The sequence below is a fragment of the Euleptes europaea genome, chromosome 5 (genome assembly GCF_029931775.1).
Source record: "Euleptes europaea isolate rEulEur1 chromosome 5, rEulEur1.hap1, whole genome shotgun sequence".
Lineage (NCBI taxonomy): Eukaryota > Metazoa > Chordata > Lepidosauria > Squamata > Sphaerodactylidae > Euleptes > Euleptes europaea.
In genome coordinates this window covers 78,244,065-78,265,154 of record NC_079316.1, presented here as the reverse complement: position 1 = coordinate 78,265,154, position 21,090 = coordinate 78,244,065, and the positions used below count along the sequence as shown (strand labels likewise).

General features: G+C 41.9%; 1 protein-coding gene across 1 annotated transcript in view; it reads left to right on the top strand.

Annotated features, from left to right (window-relative positions):
- CFAP46 (cilia and flagella associated protein 46) overlaps nt 1–21,090 on the top strand; it is a 138,385-nt gene that overhangs the window by 23,044 nt on the left and 94,251 nt on the right. The window contains exons 10-17 of the mRNA XM_056850480.1: nt 313–411; nt 782–972; nt 2,845–3,073; nt 3,708–3,828; nt 10,823–10,946; nt 16,685–16,815; nt 17,617–17,753; nt 20,358–20,488. Coding sequence (XP_056706458.1) covers nt 313–411; nt 782–972; nt 2,845–3,073; nt 3,708–3,828; nt 10,823–10,946; nt 16,685–16,815; nt 17,617–17,753; nt 20,358–20,488 — 1,163 coding nt within the window. The remainder of the gene's footprint in view (nt 1–312; nt 412–781; nt 973–2,844; nt 3,074–3,707; nt 3,829–10,822; nt 10,947–16,684; nt 16,816–17,616; nt 17,754–20,357; nt 20,489–21,090) is intronic.

Sequence of the window (21,090 nt, the reverse complement as noted above, 5' to 3'; positions counted from 1 at the left end):
ACAAAGGCATCACTTGGTAATGAAAACACCCGAAAGCATCAGAACTAGGATTGCCAGTTCCAGGTTCGGAAATACCTGGAGATTTTTAGGGCAGAGGCTGAGGAGGGCAGGTTTGGGGAAGGGAGGGACTTCAATGCCATAGAGTCCAATTGCCAAAGCTGCCATTTTCTCCAGGTGAACTGATCTCTGTCGCCTGGAGATCAGTTGTAATAGCGGGAGATCGCCAGCTACTACCTGGAGGTTGGCAACCCTAATCTGAACTGTATTGTCACCCCTTTGCATTCATTAATGTGAATCTATTTCTGTTATTAGGACCAAGGGAAACAAATTGAATTAGAATGCTTGGAATGTGACTATGAAGTTCAAAAACTTGGGGATAAAATTGCAACTTACTCTAAAAGTGTTGTTGAGGTATGTTTGTTCCTTAATTTGTATTGATTTAATCGGTACTTTTTTTTTAAGTTAGCCTCCCCCATCCCCTTTTCTGAAGCATCAACCTAGGAAAATGTTCTTCTAGCTGGAACTTGGGGTCCAGCTACCAGGAGGCAGAGAACAGGAAGAAGTTTGCAAAAGTAGTTTCTAGAGCCAGGGAATTTTGCCTTGTAGTGAGCTGTCTATGAGTATACCTACTCATGAAAAGGCACAACCCTTGTGGGGGCATAGTTATCGCTATTCCCTTGACAGGCCACCTGAGCATGTTATCCCGATTATGTGGTATCCTGTGGATTGGATTTAGGGACCATTATGATCAGTGTAAAATATATATTTTTTGTTCTTGTAGGCTCAACTAAAAGTAATACAGAAACTTGATCTAATTTTGAATCGTGCAATTCGTCTGAAAGACTCCAACGTTATTCAGGCAGTCTGCACTACCCTGTGGAATCTCTGCTTACCACTGCTGCAGCACAACTTGCAACAACATGTACGAAAATCGTTGCTTGCTATTGCTGAGATCCTGGAAAAGATTGACAGGTAAATTGGGGCACTACGTGCACTCTAATATGTTGTTTTACAGGACCAGATAACCTGTGTACGGATTTGTGAGCAACCTTATAGTGAGTCAGAGTAATGATCCATCAAACACAGAGCTCTCTGTTTTGATGGGCAACAGCTTTCCAGTGTGTCGGGCAGAGTTTTCCCCCCTGCCTGGTTGCATGAAATGCTTTGAACCTAAGGTATCAGGAATTTAACTTGCACCATGTTCAAGCAAAACATGAGCTTACCACTACAGTATGGCCTGTCTCTGACAGATTGCCCATGTGACTTGAACAAATTCATCCGAAATTCAAATTAGATGTTATGCATTGTGTTATTTTCCTGGATCCTTTGAAAATTATGGCAGCATTCAGGTGTCATGTTAACCTGTAAACGATCTGAGATTTGTTCATTGGGCCCATGCACACCCCTTATCTCTCCTCGTCTCCCCTTTTCTCCTCTTCATGCAATTAAGGCTTCTGGTATTCCACAAGGCATAATGTCTGAATGAAAGCTCCTAGGTGAACAGGAGCTTGTTCACTTCCCAGGATTATAAACCGGAATTAACCAAAAGTTAGAAATTGGGGGAGGGGGGCTGGGAGAGCAAACAAACTCCATTTTAGGGAGTCCTCCCTGCCTCCCTCTTCTCAATGTCATTTGGTAGGCAGCAGAGGGGGGAAAATACCTTGAAAAGCGGCGTTGTGCCAGTGGCACAACATCACTTCCAGCAAATACCCAGAAATGACATCATGTCACTTCACTATGGTTTTACCATAAAGTTTTGATGAATCCTAGAGATGTCATGAAAGTGTGGTGATGTTGCTTCAGCCCCTCCCTCTTCAGTTTGCCTCTGTGTTCAGACATCACCAGGAATAGGAGGTTGTTTGTAGGTCTCTCAGATCGGGATACCTTAATCAGGAAAAGTGAGGAGAAGCAAAGAAAGCATGTGGACACAACAAGCATGTCCATTGCAGCACATTTCAGCTTGTCATGACACCTAAAATGCAGCCAGTACTGCTAATACGCTTTGAGAAGCAGTTCTAGTATATAAATTGTATGACTCCCTAATTGCCAGTCTAATTCTTGTAAGGAACAATCCTAATTAAGAACATAAGAAAAGCCATGCTGGATCAGACCAAGGCCCATCAAGTCCAGCAGGCTGTTCACATAGTGGCCAACCAGGTGCCTCTAGGAAGCCCACAAACAAGATGACTGCAACAGCATCGTGCCTGTCTCTTACAGCACCTAATAGGTATGCTTCTCTGATCCTGGAGAGAATAGGTATGCATCATGACTAGTAGCCATTTTGAATAGTAGCCATGGATAGCCCTATCATCCATGAAATGTCCACTCTCCTCTTAAAGCCTTCCAGGTTGGCAGTCATCACCACATCCTGAGCCAGGGCGTTCCACAATTTAACTGCATTGTGTGAAGAAATACTTCCTTTTATCTGTTTTGAATCTCTCACCCTCCAGCTTCATCAGATGACCCCATGTTCTGGTATTATGAGAGAGATAAAAGCTTCTCCCTATCCACTCTCTCCATGCCATGCATAATTTTATAAACCTCTATCATATCTCCCCGTAACTGCCTTCTTTCCAAGCTAAACAGCCCTAAGTGTTTTAGCCGCTCCTCATAGGGCATTTGCTCTAGCCCCTTGATCATTTTGGTTGCTCTTTTCTGCACCTTCTCAAGCTCTGCAATATCCCTTTTTAAGTGTGGTGACCAGAACTGTACATAGTATTCCAAGTGTGCTCAGTGTAGATTTGTACAAGGGTACAATGATAGCAGCACCTTGCTTAAGTAAAAAGCTAGGTGTAGAAGTTTTAAGTCATTTGAATTGAAAATGGTTACTGTTGTGTTTCCTAGCATGCTGGTTCTATTACGTTGTCAAGTTCATATGGAAATTGCTCGTGTTGAAGAAAAGGGTGACAGAATTGAGGCTGCCATGGAACATTTGCAAAAAGCCATCTACCTTGATAACAATGGACAGTATAGTGAATACCTTAAAATGGCATTCCATCGGCTTAATTTAAACACCATTTTGTACAAGTCACCAGAACGCATGGAAGACCAAGCAAGTTTGATGGTTGAACAGGTAACAGTGAGAGAGGTTATTGAAGAATATCAAATTTAATAACTTCTTGACTTGTTTTGAATGCAGACATGGCTCGGATTAATAGCGAATCCTTCTTCAACCCCAAAATGCCTTATTGCATTTATATAATGGAGAGCCACAGCCACAGCATGTTTTAGGGGATTTGATTGATGGGTATCATTTTTCCAGCCATCTCCACAATCTTGGGGAGAATCCTTCTTCAACCCCAAAATGCCTTATTGCATTTATATAATGGAGAGCCACAGCCACAGCATGTTTTAGGGGATTTGATTGATGGGTATCATTTTTCCAGCCATCTCCACAATCTTGGGGAGAAATGTTTGTATATGTACACATCTTGGAATTCTTAGACATAACAAAGTCTTTGATATAAAATCTACTATAACTTGATTACAATTGGTTTATCTGAACTTATGTGCTGCTTCTGTGTGATGTTTGAATTGTTTCCAATGAAGCTACTCTGTTAACATTTCAGTCTTGTCACGAGCCACCTTTAGGATCTTGTAGAAAGGACTTCCAACCACATATTTTATTTTATCCAAAAACAAAAAACAAATGATTAAATGCCAAGTAAACTGCCACCAGAAAATAGTTTATTTCTCTGTTTGTGTAGGCGAAAAAAGGAACACCGAAAGATAGTGTGAGGAAAAAAAGGTCTTTGTTGGTGAATGCAGGCCTCGCGCTGGCTCCTGAAGCTTTTCAGATTGTCCTGGATGCTGAAAACGAAGCTAAAGGTAAAAATATTTTCTGTGATGGCAAAACTGATGAGCTTCTTTCCATGTTTTGCTGAGCCTAGAAAATTGTATGATTTCGGTAGCTACAGCACCTGGAGGAATAGAATATACTTAAATAAATATTGTACATGGAAGGAGGCCGTTGCTTATGGATCCTCCACAATAGCATTGTAGTACACATGGCATCTCCTTGCTTGTGGCAAACAGGTTGTTTAAATTGCTTATCATGGGTTGGATTCAGCAGAAAAGCTCATGAAGGATGCTAGGAGATCACACCTTTCCTTGCATTCCCTTCTCCCAGCAGCCTCCTCCCCCACCCCAAGTCCTCTCTGCAGTTCTGGGGATCCTCGTAATACTAAATGTACCACGGTATGTGGGGCTGCAGTGAAGAGGGGGCAATTTGTTTGAAATTGCTTCCTCCTCCCATCCCTGCAATCTGATGACAGAAGAAAAAGGGGGTGATTTCATCTGTTCCTTCCTCCTCACTGGAGCCTCGCATACTTGGTGCAATTTGTTTACAAGGGTCCCCTGACCCCCAGGGAGGATTTCTGGGGCAAAAGAATGCTGAGGGAAGGCTGGGAGAGAGCTCTTCTCTGCCAACTCCGTTGTGAGCTTTTCCACGGGATATAACCCTATAATTTTGCATACTGCTAGTCAGCTCACATTGAGAAGGTTTGCTGTGGAGTTCAAAATGGCTGTCTCTGCTTCTGTGAATGAACTAAACAATTCCTTTATCCTTGTAGTAAGTCATAACAAGCAGAAAAAGTAATAAAGGGTCTAAGAATTGTGGAAACATGGATAATATGAACATGATTCATCGCTTCAAGCAGGTTCTCTTGAGAGGTGGCATATAAACATCCTAAGTTAATATTATCTTCACTGCCATGAGCCAGTGTGGTGTAATGGATAGCATGTTAGACATGGACTACAAATATCCAAGGTCATTCTGTGTCATGGGTGACCCTGGGCTAACCCCACTCTCTCTTACCCTAGCCTACTTCTTAAGTTTGCTGTGAGGATACAGAAGAAAAAGTACCATGTGCGTGGGACTGAGCCCCTTGGAGGAAAGACCCAGTGACACGAGTGCAGTGATCTTCATAACATGTTTCATTATCTTGTCACGGAACAACATGAAGATCTTAATGTGGCAGATTCCAGAAGAAGTTCTGTTTTTCTGCTTCCACTCCTCTCCATCGTGGTGTAGTGGTTAAGAGTGGGGGACCTGGTGAGCCCGATTGGTTTCCCCACTCCTACACATGAAGCCAGCTGGGTGACCTTGGGCTAGTCACAGTTCTCCTTGAGCTCCCTCAGCCCCACCTGCCTCACAAGGTGTCTTGTGAGCAGAGGAAGAAAAGGAGATTGTAAGCCGGTTTGGTTCTCCTTAAAAAGGTGGAGAAAATCGGCATATAAAAACCAACTCTTCTTCCTCTGTGTGTCATTAGAATACAACCAGTTCTGGTTCAAATTGGGGAGGGGAAGGCATAGTTTGGTTTTTTCCTCTTCAGATATGATAATATTTTGAGGCTGGCACCTGTCATGCTTTAGTGTGGTGTGAAAATTGTTTTCAAATGTTGCACATAAATAGTTTTTAGTTCATTCCAGGGAAGCGTTTGATCCCTAGCAACCAACCCTTTGGGAAACCAAAAGCTTTTCAGTTAACATTTAATAGACTTCGTGTATGAATTAGAGATGAGCACTAGTTGCTGCTAAAATGTAGATTCTTAAAACAGAAAATAACATTGCTTTAAATGTAAATTTCTACTTCACCTAGCAAAACACTCATCACCTTGTTAAATAATTACCTGCTTTTAAATTACACAGTTACTGGCTGCTATATAGAGCCAACTGTTTGACATGGTCACGAACCTATTATGACCTGCCTGAATTCCTTTATTGTTGTTTTTAAAATTTCTAATACATTTGGTCTGTGTGCTGTTGAAAGCGCAGAATCATTGTTGAATAGTTTCAGATCAGTAGCATATCAATATGACACTGCTATGAAATTATTTAGCTGGATTAATCTAAATGAAACAAATGAATCTATCCCATATGATTTTTTCTTGACATTTTTAGACCTAGAAACAGCCCAGTCCTTTGGCTGCCTAGGGTCACACTGTGTTCCACACTGTGGGGGGGGGGGGGGCTAGGGGAAGAGGCAAGCTGTATTAATTATAACTACAAGTCACTGACCTGACTCTCTTCAGTCTTTATTTTAGCAGTTCCCCCATACTAGAACATAGTGCTAAAAAAACACTACAAGGGCCGTAGTGGCCTGTGTAGATGATATAGTGCATTGTGTAGTAGTATCAATTTCTGAGTTAAAACTAACGAATGCCTTTAATTTGTCCATTTAACAATACTACAGTGGGAGTCTAGACAGACAGAGGTTAAAATTTCAAGCCACACTCTCCCCTCACCCCAGGTACATTCCATATCATTTATAGAAAATTAGTTATCTCCCTGGTTGTGAACATTACATCTGTAAGCTGATCTGGTTCTTCATTAATATTTATCTGTAGCCCCCTCCCCCCCCCAAAAAAACACACACACCAAGAATTAGATTTAGTCTTAGAATTTGGGCTAAAATGGTCAATAACCTGTTTTATAAAATTTCAAATTTGTCTTCAACTTCTCTCTATGGTCACTCAAGAGACACATGCCAGACAATTGGTCTTCATTCATGTCTTCATTTTGGTTCTTTATTAATTCATTGTGGTTCTTTATTAATTCCAATAAAATTGAAAAGAACTCTAATTTAAGTACCAAAAAATCGGATGTGGATTGTTTAAAATGGTTTATTTTTACCAGATTAGCCTCTGCCACAAATGGACAGAAGGTTTGCCCACAATACTATTTGCTCTGCTCCTGTACCCTTTCTGCCTCTAGTTGTCTCGTGATCACTGCCCTCTGTCAGTTTAAATGTTTATACCAATGCAAGGGGCACAAATTCAAAGTTCCTGAGGCTTGTATCTTTGCTCTGGACATGTGCAATGAAACACATGTTCCCGAGTCATATGAATGACTGATTCTTATGGGACTGCTGTTGGACCCTTGGTTTGATCCAGCAAAGGCAGCTAGTCAAATAGAGTGTTGCCAGGCAATAAGTGGCACCTACGCTGGCAGCGGGGGTCACGCCACCTCCTAAGCTTAATCAACCCTGAAGCTCAGGAACGAGCCATTAGAGCAGAATGCAATTGGGAGAGAAGGCAACTACATGACAGCACTGGGTTGGTGGAGGAAGTGGTCATGCATAAAGGTAAAGGTAAAGGTCCCCTGTGGAAGCACCGGGTCATTCCTGACCCATGGGGTGACATCACATCCCTCCGTTTACTAGGCAGACTTTGTTTGCAGGGTGGTTTGCCAGTTCCTTCCCCAGTCATCTTCCCTTTACCCCCAGCAAGGTGGGTACTCATTTTACCAACTTCGGAAGGATGGAAGGCTGAGTCAACCTTGAGCCGGCTACCTGAAGCCAACTTCCGTTGGGATCGAACTCCGGTCTTGAGCAGAGCTTGGGCAGCAGTACTGCAGTTTACCACTCTGCGCCATGGGGCTCGTTGTCATGCATAATATTCATTAATTGCCCAGTTAAGCACATGTTCCTGCTCTTTCCTGTGAGAGCATACAGGGAAAGCATGCAAAGCAAATCTTACATGCTAAGTCCACTCCCGTTCATGAGTGGGGGTTTCTTTGTTTTTGTTTTTTGCAATTTGGAACAGATTTTTATAACCAGTGTGAAAATTATTTTAACATATAAGGGTGGGGTGTGTTTAATCCCTCCTCCTCTGTCCATTCTGGAGAAACCAGATTGTACCCCTTACTCGGAAGAGTCTTTAAGCCAAATTGCATACTCCTGTGACAAACCTTGATTGTATTATTAACAGATTTTTTCATGCTGTATTATGGGGAAAGGCTGAAAAATATAGTTTTAAATGACCCTCTGCAACTCTGATTTCTTGTGGGAATGTTTAGGGAGGCCTATTCAAGGAGAGCAATGTACCTGCCAAAGATCATCCATCAGTAAGCATTTTCAAACAAAACGATTATTCCTCATACTTTTAGGGAATCTCTGGCCGACTATCAGCTCCATGACGCCTGTTATTCCATAAAATATGCTAAAATCCCATCTATTTTTTCATCTATTTTAAAATTCCATCTATTTTTAAAGTTAAAACTGTTTATGCTCTTGTACGGTCATTGCTTGGCAGATTGCCTGAGGATCAAATTAAAACGTACTCAATCATCATAATGTCAAGCACCATAACTGGATGCTATTCAGGGTCCTGCCTCATCAGATTTGTTGGAACGTCACATCTAGTATACTTATAGGAAGCGTTACTGTGTTGTCATTATACTGCTGAAATAATCCATGTTTGACATATTGCCACTGCAAGAGTCATTTTCCACTTGAGGGCTCAGCTCATTCTCCTGTTGTATCTTGTCTCTGTCAGTATAAGTCCTTTTCTCTATCAAATATGATTGGACTTGTAAATAATTCATTTTCCCCTCACGTCTTTCTTTATCCCTCCCTCCCTCCCTCTTTCTTTCAGGAGCTTTAAAACAAACAAACTGCAGTATTAGCATTTGTGGAAAAATAGTGTTGTGCCCAGAGTGGGACAGGTTAGAAGGCAAGGGGTGGGGGGAAGGACCACGCCAGAATGGGGGAAATCAGGCCCCAACTTTATATATCTAATTGTGAAGTGTGCCCCCTGCCTGCGGATACTTAAATCCACACATAAGGGGCACGCTCACCCCAAACAGATGTTTCTGCATACTTAGGGGACCCACTAGGTATGCAGAAAAATCTGAAATTAAAAAAAAAAATGGGGGTTTAAATCCCTCCAATTTTAAAACAAGTGTTCTCTGCACACACAGAGAGAATGCACCTATCATTCAGCGCTGCCTCTGACCCCCACCAGCCCTGCTGGGCACAGGGTGTGCAGCCATTGTGCCACTGCAGCGGTGGTTCCCGGGAGCAGCTCCAGGTCCACCTGAAACCATGTCCGTCCAGCTGCTGTTGGGCTAGAAAGTAAGCAGGGGAAAGGGGGAGATAGGATTCCCCCCCCCCCAGCACAAGTTTTGTGGGCCTCCCACTTCGGCTCCTGGCAAGCGGCTCCAGGAGCTGGCGAAAGAGTGGGGCTGGGAGTGAGGAGACTTTGCATGCCTGCCCGGAGAAGGTCCAGGCAAGCTGGTGAGTGGGGCTGGGTGGGGAGGAGGCCTGGAGCCATGATGGGGGCGAAGATGGGATTCCCCCCTCAGGTTTCCTGGGCCCCCACTTGTTGATTACAGATTCCTCAGGTCTAGGCATGGGTGCAGTTTAGCGAGGCATGGTTGAGAAATAATGGGTGCTGCTCAGAGCCCAACGATGGCAGTTAAACCTCAACCTGTCTGTTTAGGACAGTGGTTCCCAACCTTTTTTTGACCAGGGACCACTAGGACTTTTTTGTTCGGTGCAGGGACCCCAAGGTTCAAAATAAAAATTCAGAGAATTTGAAAATAAACTTTAATCATAACTGTTAGTTAAACATTAAACTTAGAATAATATTTGAATATATATTTTTATAATAGAGAACTTTTAATTGAAAATATTAATTTATTATGGGTTTATAACTTTGTTTCGCGGACCTTAATTTAGTTCTCGCGGACCCCTGGGGGTCCACGGACCCCTGGTTGGGAACCAGTGGTTTAGGATAACCAAAGACGGAGAGCTGGTATTAAGATAAGAAGCAGTGGAAACTGCAGCTCTGGTCCACCAGACTCTTGAGGGCATGGTTGATATGCCAGCCATGAAGGTGGCAGTTGTATAGCTCACCCCCAGAGCCCCTTAAGGTAACCCTCTTTTTAGGGTCATGCAGGGAGCTCATCTTTGCATAGCCCTGTAGAATGTGCCCCAGACCAATGTTAATATACCCACCAACAGAGGCCAGAGAGAAGTAGTCTCTGTCGCGCACAGCTTATCTGGACTTCAGGAGTTTACCTGGTAGCAACTTCACACCACGCAGTTCTGCTATGTACAGTTTATTTACAATATCTACACAGAGTCCTTTAGCTGTTATCATTCACAGCTCTGAGCAACAAAGTGCTTCGCCAGCACGTATATTTCAGGCAAGAAGAAGGTTACATTCAATACACAGACTTATATACACATTCATGACCAATCACAGTTCACCTGAGATGAGTCATTCTGGAAATCCCCATTCCTGGCTGTACAAACTGGATCAGACCAGCACAATCACATGACTTAGCTGTCACTCTGATCAGTATGATCTGTTTAGCAAACTGCAGACTAGCCAGAACTTAGACATATGTTGACAGTCTCACCTCCGTTTCCCTTGGCTGGCCACACCTCCTCAGCTTGCCAAAGGATATAATGCCATGGGCTTTGTCATAGGGCCCTGCGGACAGGAGTTCATGCAAGATGCAACCACCCCATGCCTACCTGCTTGCTCGCCTTTTCCACCTGGGGCACAATGAACACTCCTACTTATGGCAGGGAGCTGAACCTAATGCTGTGTTAGCATATATTTTGCAGAAGGAGATGGAATATATATATTTTTCCTTTTGAGGTTTTTCTGTTTTAGTCAATAGTTTATATGATGTTTAAACTTTCATTGATGTGACCTCATTTGGTGTTACTTGCTGCTTTTGAACAATCAGTTACATTTTTATCCCTCCATGAGCCTAGGGCAGAATCTAGTGTTGTCTCCTCCTACATTTTAACCTCACAACAGTACTATGATGTTGGCGAACTTGATGAACAGTGACTGGCCCAAATTGACCCAGTGAGCTTCATGGATGGATGGGGATTTTAACCCAGGCATCCCCTCTTTTTGGTCCAACATGCTAACCACTGAGCCACCATGCCTCCACAGGTTTTGTGGAACATTGATCCACAATTATTCACTCCATATCTCAGTTGTTATAGAGTTCTGCTTGTGAAATTACCGTACCGTTATCATTGTATAAAAATGAATACACTGTCATCCTTTTTATTCAGTTGCCTCAAGTAAAAATAAGGGTCAAATCAGTTACCTCTGTGCGAAAGCTGAGCATCATAGCAGAAGTGTGCAGAAAGCAGAAGGACATTTGAAGCGACTGGGAAATGAGAATGACAAAGAAAGGTAAGGCTTGAAGGCAAGTGGTAAAATTCATGTTTTTGATGTTTTTCAAGGGCAAATTATTGCAAAGGAGAGGATCTGGCTTCTGTGAAACATCTAGGTCTTGCCATAAGCGTATTTCTTGGTCCAGGAGTTAGTGACATACATAAACTTAAGTCTACAAGTATCATTCATCTCATGAATTAACAGTATTTTCACCTACTTGAGTCTCCTTCATTTTCTGAATGCCTCTCTTGGGGCCTGTTTATCCCATCTCCTCATACCTCTTGCGCACAGATCTAAGGGTTGAGTTTTCCCCCACCCCATTAAAGAAAAATAGAAGAATTAACTTACCGTATATACTCGCGTATAAGCTGAGTTTTTCAGCTCAAAAAAAGGGCTGAAAAAGCCGGCCTCGGCTTATACGCGGGTCAATACGGTAGGGGAGGAGAGGGGGGAGGGGGGGGAGGAGGGAGGGGGGAACTTACCGCCGCCGCCATTGCCGCTGGCCCCGCGCGGTTCCCCCCGGCCAGGAGCACCGTGGGGGGCCTCCTGCTGCCGCTGCAGGGCCGCTCCGCCATCGCTGCTGGGCGCGCCTGGCTCCTCCCAGCCGACACCAGCCTGGGAGGGCCTCCTGCAGCCGCTGCAGGGCCGCGCCGCTGCCCCCGCCGGGCGTGCGCGGCTCCCCCTGGCCAGGAGCGCCTTGGGGGGGCCTCCTGGGCCGCAGGGGGGGCCCGCAGCCGCCTTCGCCGGGCCTGGAGCGGCCTAAGAGCGGCCTGCGGGGCCTCCTGGGCCGCGGGGGGTGGGGGGCATCGCCGCCTGCCTGCGCACCAGGTAAGCCTGCTGGGGGGAAGGGGTTATAAGCCGACCCTCGGCTTATACGCGGGTGCCTAATTTTTCCCCATTTTGGGGGAGAAATTAGGCACCTCGGCTTATACGCGGGTCAGCTTATACACGGGTATATACGGTAAATTTATTTGATTGACTCTATTTGGATTATAGAAATCATATTGTCGAAGGCTTTCACGGTCAGAGTTCATCAGATCTTGTAGGTTATCCGGGTTGTGTGACCGTGGTCTTGGTATTTTCTTTTCTGACGTTTCGCCAGCAGCTGTGTCAGGCATCTTCAGAGGAGTAACACTGAAGGAGACACTGAGAGACACTGTCCTTCAGTGTTACTCCTCTGAAGATGCCTGCCACAGCTGCTGGCGAAACATCAGGAAAGAAAATACCAAGACCATGGTCACACAACCTGGATAACCTACAAGAACTATAGAAATCATGTTCCATATCACATCATCAGGAAGCTCTGGCATTTAAATAAATGTGTGATCTCATGATTCAGATGTTCATGTGCTTAACTATTTGTTCCAAGGAAATCAATAAAAAAATTTAGTACTTACAATGCCATCCTAAGCAGAGCCTTCTATTAAAGTCAATGGGCTTCGAAGGGTATAACTCTGTTTAGGATGGTATGGTTAATGTTGCCTTGATTGTGACCAAACTTTTAAAAGAAGAATTATTTTAACTACAGTCACAGTTATTACCATAAAGATATATACATGTGGGTGTGGCGCTGGAGACAACCTAGACCGATTGTTCTAGGGGATTTCAGTATTCATGCTGAGGGTTCCTTAGGAGAACAGGACCAGGACATTGTAGCCTTTTTGGCTGCCATGGGCCTCTTTCAATTTATGATGGTCCCAACACATGAAAAAGCTCACACCTTGAACTTAAGCTTTTGTACTGAGCCTTTGAAGGAAGGGCTGGCTTCATGGGTAGAAGTTCAGCCCCTACCATGGTCTGGCCACTATCCACTCAAGGCAAGGGTGAATGTAGCTCCAGTATTCTGCAGGGGAGGGAGGCTGGGTAAAATGGCCCATCTGCGGTGGCTCATGGATCCTACTGCAGAGAGCAATGGCAGACCAGTTCTGGGTCTTTTTGGATAATTCATCTTCTCTGGATCCTTTTTAAGTCTGGTTATCAGTCCAGGCTATGGGACAGAGACTACAGTGTCTGAATGGAGACAAAGGCCACATGCCTCTTCATTACTCCTACTAAATTTACTTGCTTTCTTCAATACAGTGGATCATGCTATCTGTCTCTATCCAAATCATCTGGTGCTGCAGTAGAGGTCTTGAACCAATGCCTGACTGCAGTTAAATGGCTAAGAGAGAACAAATTCAAAGTACATCCTGATAAAATAGAAGTAATGCTAGTTGGGGAGGCTGAGGCATTAAAGGATATTTTGCTTTCCACCTTTTTTTTAAATTACTTTTTATTGTTTTTTCCATAATAACACAATCCATCTTATTCGGTATTTCATAAAGCTTATCTTTCCATATGTTAGTAAATAGCAATATATAGCTTAATGTATACCTTCATTTTTAAATACATCTAATAGTTTGGACTCCCCCCCCCCAGCTTCCTCTAACCTATTCATAATCTAGTCACTCCTTTATATTGAAAATTATCTATTCTTACTAGACTAATATATAATTATTTATAATTTTCTATTTATTCCTAATATCCATTATATACCCATTGTCATATATAACCTAATCACCAATAGTATCAATTAAAATTTTTAAAAAATGCGAATAGGTTACATAATAGCTTCCAAGAAAAGGATAGATTTATAAATTCTTTACATTGATAAACAAGTTAAAAACTCATTATTATTCCCCCACACCTCCCCTTTCTCCCATCATTTCAGTACCCTCCAACCATTTAACCCTTCTTCTTGAACATTTTTTTCTGTCTAGGATTTCTATTAGTTTTTTCTTGCTTTCTTGATATAGTCTCTTGGTGACCATGGTTTCCAGTTACTGCGTCTTGCAAACTTGAGTTTTCATCCTGTCGTGCTTCCTCTTGTTCTCTTCCTTGGATAGGATCTGCCAGTTCTTTGTTTCTTAATAGAAATCTCTCAACCTCTGCCAATGAATTAACAGCACATCTGTTCTGTTTATAGGTGAAGGTAAGACCTTGTGGAGTTAGCCAAGCATATTTTATTCCATTTTTTCTTAATATCATAGTGAAATCTTTGTAAGCATTTCTCTTTGCAACCAGGTGACGAGGTAGATCTTTTAGCAGTATTAATGATACTCCATCTACTGACAGAAAACTATCAAATTGGATTTGCATGATAGTATTCCTCATTCTGAGATCAAAAAAACCAATCACAATTTCTCTAGGCTTCGATTTCTGCATTTTTGGAGACAAGGGGACCCTGTAGATCTTATCTATTGCATGATTTAATTTTTGTTCATTTATTCAGAAAATATCAGCAAGAGACTTTATCATGGTCTCTCTGGTAGCTCCATACCATTCCGGGAGATTGCGTATGCGTAGATTGGCCTCTCTCGATTTCATATCCAAAAGTGCGAGCTGGTCCTTCAAGGTCTCTTCTTGTGATTGTATTTCTCCAATTTGTTTCTTATAATCCTTAATTTCCATTTGAATTTCTTTTTGCTCATTCTCCACCTTTTTTACAGTGATTTCCATCTCATTCATGTCTGTTTTCAGTTCCTTCACTTGGTCTTTAATTGTCATAATCTCATTTAAAACATTGTCAAATTTCTGGTCTATAAGTTGAGTCTTTTGCTTTGTTTGTTTTTGAATTTGATTGTTGATTGTTTCAGTGTGCTTTGTCAGCATTTCCTCCAGTTCTTTGTAATCCATGGCTCCCTGCCGAGCTGATTGTTGTAAAGTTGGGTAGTTTTAGTGTAACACAGACATAATGTTCCTAGGATACTCCAGTTAAGCTTAAAGACACATCCGGTTCTTCCAGCAAAATCTCTTTCTCAAAGTGAAACGTGGTTGGAGGACTTCTAAAAGTGAAAGCGCTTCATATCGGAAGTAAGACTTCGTCCCTCCCCCTTCCAATTCACAGTCTTTAGTTGCTGCTTGCAGTGTCACTCAAAACGTCTATTGTTGTGTCTACCCGTGAATGAAGTTTATAATTCCTCAATCAGGTTAGCAAATATTCCTTTTTTTCCAGGTTATCTCATGATCTTGGGTGGGGGGTGCAGGCTCTGTAGCTGGTTTAAAAAGCTCCTCAGTCTTCCATAATTAAAAAGTAAACAAAATGAGTTCTTGGCACTTACTCAGGTGTCGGATGCCGGGGTTTCTGTTCTTAAAATAGTTCAATGTTTGGTGATTGGTAGAGGAGACCCGAGCCTGGATCCATAGAGGCGCATACGGCGATGGTTTCTTCCTTAGCCGGCGGGACAAGCGTCCAGACCCCCCCGGGCTTCGTTCCCTGGGTAAGTTTGGGAGTCAGACCACACTTCTTGGCTGCAGGAATTTCCTGCTCCACGTTCCACTGTTTAGGAACGTGTTCGGGGCACTTGGAGTGTCCCGTTTTCGGAACGTCTCTAGGTTCTCTCAAGAACTCTTGAGAGAAATTGTGCTCGGGTCAGCCATCATACCAGAAGTCCCTTTTGCTTTCCACCTTTGATGGAGTTCAGTTATCCCTAGCTGACTCGGTTAGGAGTCTAGAGATTATACTGGATCTGGCATTACTGCTGGAGAAACAAGTTAATGCAGCTGCAAAAAAATTATTTCTTCCAACTTTTCAACACTGTTAATGGCTGCCTACCTTGACTCAGCCGATCTAGCCGTCTGGGTCTATGACATGGTAATATCAAGATTAGACTACTGTAATGCATTCTGCATGGGTCTCCTCTTGAAGTCAAGGCATAGACTCCAGTTACTACAGAATGCAGCTTGGTTATTATCAGGAGCTAGACAGTGCACACACACAACTCCCATTCTGCTGTCACACACAAAGCCCTGCATGGCCTCGGACCCTCATATCTTCAGGATCACTTCTCCACCTATGTTCTACTACAACTACTCTTGTCATCAGTTCAGACCGTTCTACAGGTGCCACCGTGCAATCAGGCAAGATCACCAACCACCTGTATGAGTGCTTTTTCTGGTATGGCCCCACCTTGTGGAACAGCCTGCCTGAAGAAGTCAGGAAGGCTCCCATGCTCCTGTCATACCGCAGACTATGTACAACAGAGTTGTTCAGGAATTCTTTTTTTATAAAGGCAATAGGGCTGTGAGAGCCAGCATTGTGTAGTGGTTAAGAGCGGCAGATTCTAAACTGGAGAACCAGGTTTGATTCCCCACTCCTCCACATGAAGCCTGCTTGGGTGACCTTGGATCAGTCACAGTTCTTTCAGAACTCTCTCAGCCCATGTCGAGGCAGGCAATGGCAAACCAGTTCCGAATGTCTCTTGCCGTGACAACCCTACGGGTCGCCATAAGTCGTCTGTGACTTTCCACCACAATAGGGCTACACTATATCAGAATAGGGAAAGGGAAAGAGACTAGGGATTTATACCACTATGTATAAGATTATGATCAATTTGCTGTACATATCACCCAGTCATTGTTTCATTGTTTTCTACTGATGTAATACCATTTTTCTTCATTATATCCACACTCTGTATCATGTCTAACATACTGTGCTCACTCAGATTTCAGTAATCCTACTCCTAGTACATTGTTCATTGATTGCCTCCTCATATTGATTCTATCTACACTATGCTTATTAGATGACTCTTTGTATGGACTGCTATTGATTTACTCTGTGTAATCCATTTTGAGTCTCAGTGAGAAAAGCGAACTATATATACAATTAGCAAAAACAATGATGATTATTTTAAAATGCTGTGTGTTTGTGCAACATTTGTTCTGGCTTTTTTCCTCCCTGGCTTTAAGGAATTCTTGAATTTTTTTTATTGGTATAGAATCAGACTCTGGTCCGAAATAGCAAAAACAGCACGGAAACAAAGTGTATGGGATGTGTGTCGAGCTGCATGCAGATTCTGCCTCTTATATGATGACAGCCAAATAAAAAAGGAGTCAAAACGCAAAAAAGGTGACTCACCAAATTAATTATAATATTATTTTAGGTGGTATAAAAGCTAATCGTGATAATTATTTTTCCTTAATTAACAGAGAAGATAAGGCTGCATATAATATTTTACTGAATAAATGCAATAGGGGGAAATTACAGTCTTCTCCCCCCATCCCCATGGAGTTCATAGGAGCTTGGGGGAGCATCACTTCTCTAATCAAATTAGCAGGTCCGTGTTTGAACATATGAAGCTGCCTTATACTGAATCAGACCCTTGGTCCATCAAAGTCAGTATTGTCTGCTCAGACCAGCAGTGGCTCTCCAGGGTCTCAGGCAGAGGTCTTTCACATCACCTACTTGCCTAGTCCCTTTAACTGGAGATGCTGGGGATTGAACCTGGGGCCTTCTGCATGCCAAGCAGATGCTCTACCACTGAGCCACAGCCCCTTCCCTTGGTAGTCTAGACTTACCTCAGAACCTCTTGGCTTTGCTTTTACCCTCTCCCCAGCTCTGTTCTGGACTCTGCCTCTGAAACCAGAGGCTTTGTTCCCAGACCCTGCTCATGTACAAGACTTTTTTCCTTCAAGAACCTGCCACTGTATTCTGAATTTATACTTTGTTTTACGTGGGTGCTAGATGTAATGTAATGATAATGTATGCTGCCCCTTTTAAAAAACAACTACCAAGAATTCAAATGAGAACTTTGGATTGCAGTGTTAAATAAAAAAAATATTTCATTGTTGAAGCTGTAGGCAAAATCTTAGTTATTCCAAAAATTGTACATGCACACATTGTTAATATTACAATTTAATTTTCTCTTAGTATTCAAGAAGAAAAGCCTGACAGAAGATGAGCCAGAAGAAAATGCACAAACAGACTTACCCTTGCCCAGTAAAGCATTCTCTTTGGAAAGAGATTTTCTCAGAACCATAGCAGAAATAAGATTCATTAATGCAGAGGTTAGCACTTTAAAATTGTGGTAATTGTTTAATCTCCTTGTCAGTATATAACACTCATAAGGGCATAATATCCACATACTAGTTTACCTTATATGACTATATGAAATAGTTTTTATCCAGGCAAGGTATATTGATGCAATTGTATCCCTTTTTAAGCTTTTTGTACATATGTAAGAATATTTTGTAACAGCCTATGGCTAAACAAATAAATGAATTTCTCTCTCTTATATGGCTATATACCATGGAAAAAATTGAACTATTTGACATAAAAGTCATTGGCTTGTGCTGAAAGAGACATGGCTTTAAATAATTAAAAATGCAATTCTAAACAGACTTATACCTTCCAAATCCATTGAAGTGAATGGGTTTAGGTATGACTCTGTTTAGGATTGCATTACAGCTGATCAAAGTAGCATTTCACTTCAAATTGAGATATTTTTAATCAATATTAGGTACAGGCCCCAAACTGAGATATTTTCAATTAATATTAGGTTAAGGCCGAAATATTTTAATATTTTAATATTTTAATATTATCATTATTAAGGTAAAAGAATCAAATCTTTGAAATGATTATTTGAAATAAATAGGGGCAGAGACTCTGATCAGAGATTGTCAAATATGAGACATTTTTTTAAAAATAGCAACAAAAATTATCCTATACTTGAACAGCCTGGAAATTTAAATCCTAATGAGAGGTTTATGTCAATGACTGCAAAGTATCTCAAAAGAAATTACCTACAAATGAATTTTCTTAATGTGTATATTTCCTTCATAATCATGAATAAAATAAAGTTTGTAACACTGAATGTGAAAATTTTAGATCACCTGATAAAAAATTTTTAAACTACCTGCTTTCAAGAACAGAACACATAAGAATGTCAGACAGGAGTTAATAGGTAAAGTAAAAACTCTAGAAGACCAACATAAATCAACTTTGAATATAGAATGCTTAATTGAATTAGACATTTTGAGGAATCAACTGATTTTAATGAAATATATAGTCTATCAAATTTATTACAATAAGCAAATACCACTACAAGAAAGGTTAAAATTATTGGTAAAACTCAAGAACGTCACATTAGTAAAATACAGAAATCATATACATAATATATCTGTGTAAGTCAGAACTTACTTACATTAAGATAATAACAGCATTTTTGGACCTATTTTCCCACATGTGTGTGTGTGTGTGTAAAGTTGCTCAAATGTTCCTAGCTGCCGTTGCAGATAATGCAGCCTCGTATGATATTATATTTGTCAAACTGCAGCTAATACACTGAGAAAGATAAAAAGTCAAAAATATCCCCCTTGGGAAATCATATAGTGGACAATACGCTAGGTAACTGACATACAGCTCATTCCTGAACCTTGGGGCGGTAAAACCTGGCGCAGCAAGGCCCCCCCCCCACGCCTGCACCGCGCATCTCTTCCTAGAGGCACCTGGTTGGCCACTGTGTGAACAGACTGCTGGACTTGATAGGCCTTGGTCTGATCCAGCAGGGCTTTTCTTATGAAAATGACAATGAAACCTTTAATGGCATAATGGCTTTTCTTATGTTCGTATGTTCTTCCGGGATTTAGATCCCGAAGAGACTGCGGCATCGGAGGGGCGGCGTGCAGCTCCACGGTGCCCAGGCGCTGGTGGAACTGCCCCGCTGCCAGCCTAACTGCCCCTTATTCCATGAACTGTCCCCGCTACCTCCAGAGAGCTTTCAACCCTCCACCTCAGGAATGCACTGTAAATCTTCAATACAACCAATGTGAAACATACAGTGTATCTTTTAATCAACTTTGAACACACAATGTTTAACTGAGTTAGATATCTTGAGGATTCAATTGATTTTGATGAAATGCCTAATAAGAAAAAAGGAATAAATCTTTCCATAAGTAAACTTAAAATATTGCAGCATTGATATATACATTTCATTACTGTAATTGTTACTTTTATTGTAGTTATTGTTTACCGTTGATTAGATTATATAGTATTATATAATAATTATCAGTGCAATCCTAAAGAGAGTTACTCCAATCTAAGCCCATTCATTTCAGTGGGCTTAGACTGGAGTAACTGTGCATAGGATTGTGCTGTAGATATCTCAAGGAACTACACTCAGCCTGAGCAAACACTGGAAGACTGTGCCTATTCCAGTGGAGATGTAGGAAAAGTCTTTGTCGACCCACATTATAAGAAGCAACAGAAAGGTAGCAAAGCCCTTTTTTAGGCATTTTAGTTGTTCAGTGCCATGTGCCCATGTCTTGGCTTGTGCACAGGAGACAGCAGCTGAGACAAGTAGTAAGTTGCTGTTCATAGAGACAAGTTGCTGTTCATAGAGCCCAATGGGAATTGAAGGGTCTGTTTTTGTGTCTTGGAAGGAAAAGGAGCACAATAGTATAGGGGGTGGCCATTGGAATCAAAGCTATTTACGGGACCCCAAAAATCAAGCTTGCCCCCAAGATTCCAGCCAGAAGATTCTCTGTTACCAAGATTCTCTGTTACCAAGGTCATAATATAAATCTAATGTAGATATAGGATTATCACTTGTTTATTTATCAGTAGATAAAGGGTCAATTTCTGTTGCCTTTCCTCTGCATGTATGCTTCCAGGCTACCATTCATTTGCTAAGAATGGAAGGCGTCCAGCTCAACGATCGCGCGGTCCCTCCTGCAGATACAGGTCACCACTCTGCAGGACATTATGTGCAACTTGAACGCGACTCAGAATGGAATACCTACAGGTGGTTTTTCTTTTTCTTTTTTTAAAACATTTTATTAACAGATTTAGATACAATCACAATCTTTCTATCTTTGTTTGCTTTATGTATTTATGTGTTCCTGTGTTTGTGACAGGTGGTTTTTCTTGAAAAGAATTGTGTGCTTGTTTTGGGTTACCATGCTTTCAAGGCAGTTAACCCTTAAAGTTAAGGCTAGTTAGATGTGTAAAATGATTTTGCATTTGGAGTGTCAGTATTTGCATTTGAAAGTTTCCTGCAATTATTTTAGCGATGAAGAAATTCTGATTTCATTATCAGTCATTATCAACATTTTGGCGCACAAGATTATGCTGGTGTGATATAGGGGATGTAGACACCATGGAGCATATTCTCATCCACTGCCCTTACTATGAAGAGATCCATGGCAAATTTATCTGGCCTTGGACTAATAGGCTGTCTGATAACTCGGAGGCAGAAAGGGCAAGGAAGCTGCTCTTGGATGAAATCATCCAAGGGTTACTGTCGACAGACACTGCTAAATTTTGTGCTGCCGCGTTCAAAATTAGGCGCAGATTGTTGGGATGACTTGTCTTACTGTTTATGTACATAATAGCATCCTCTTAGGA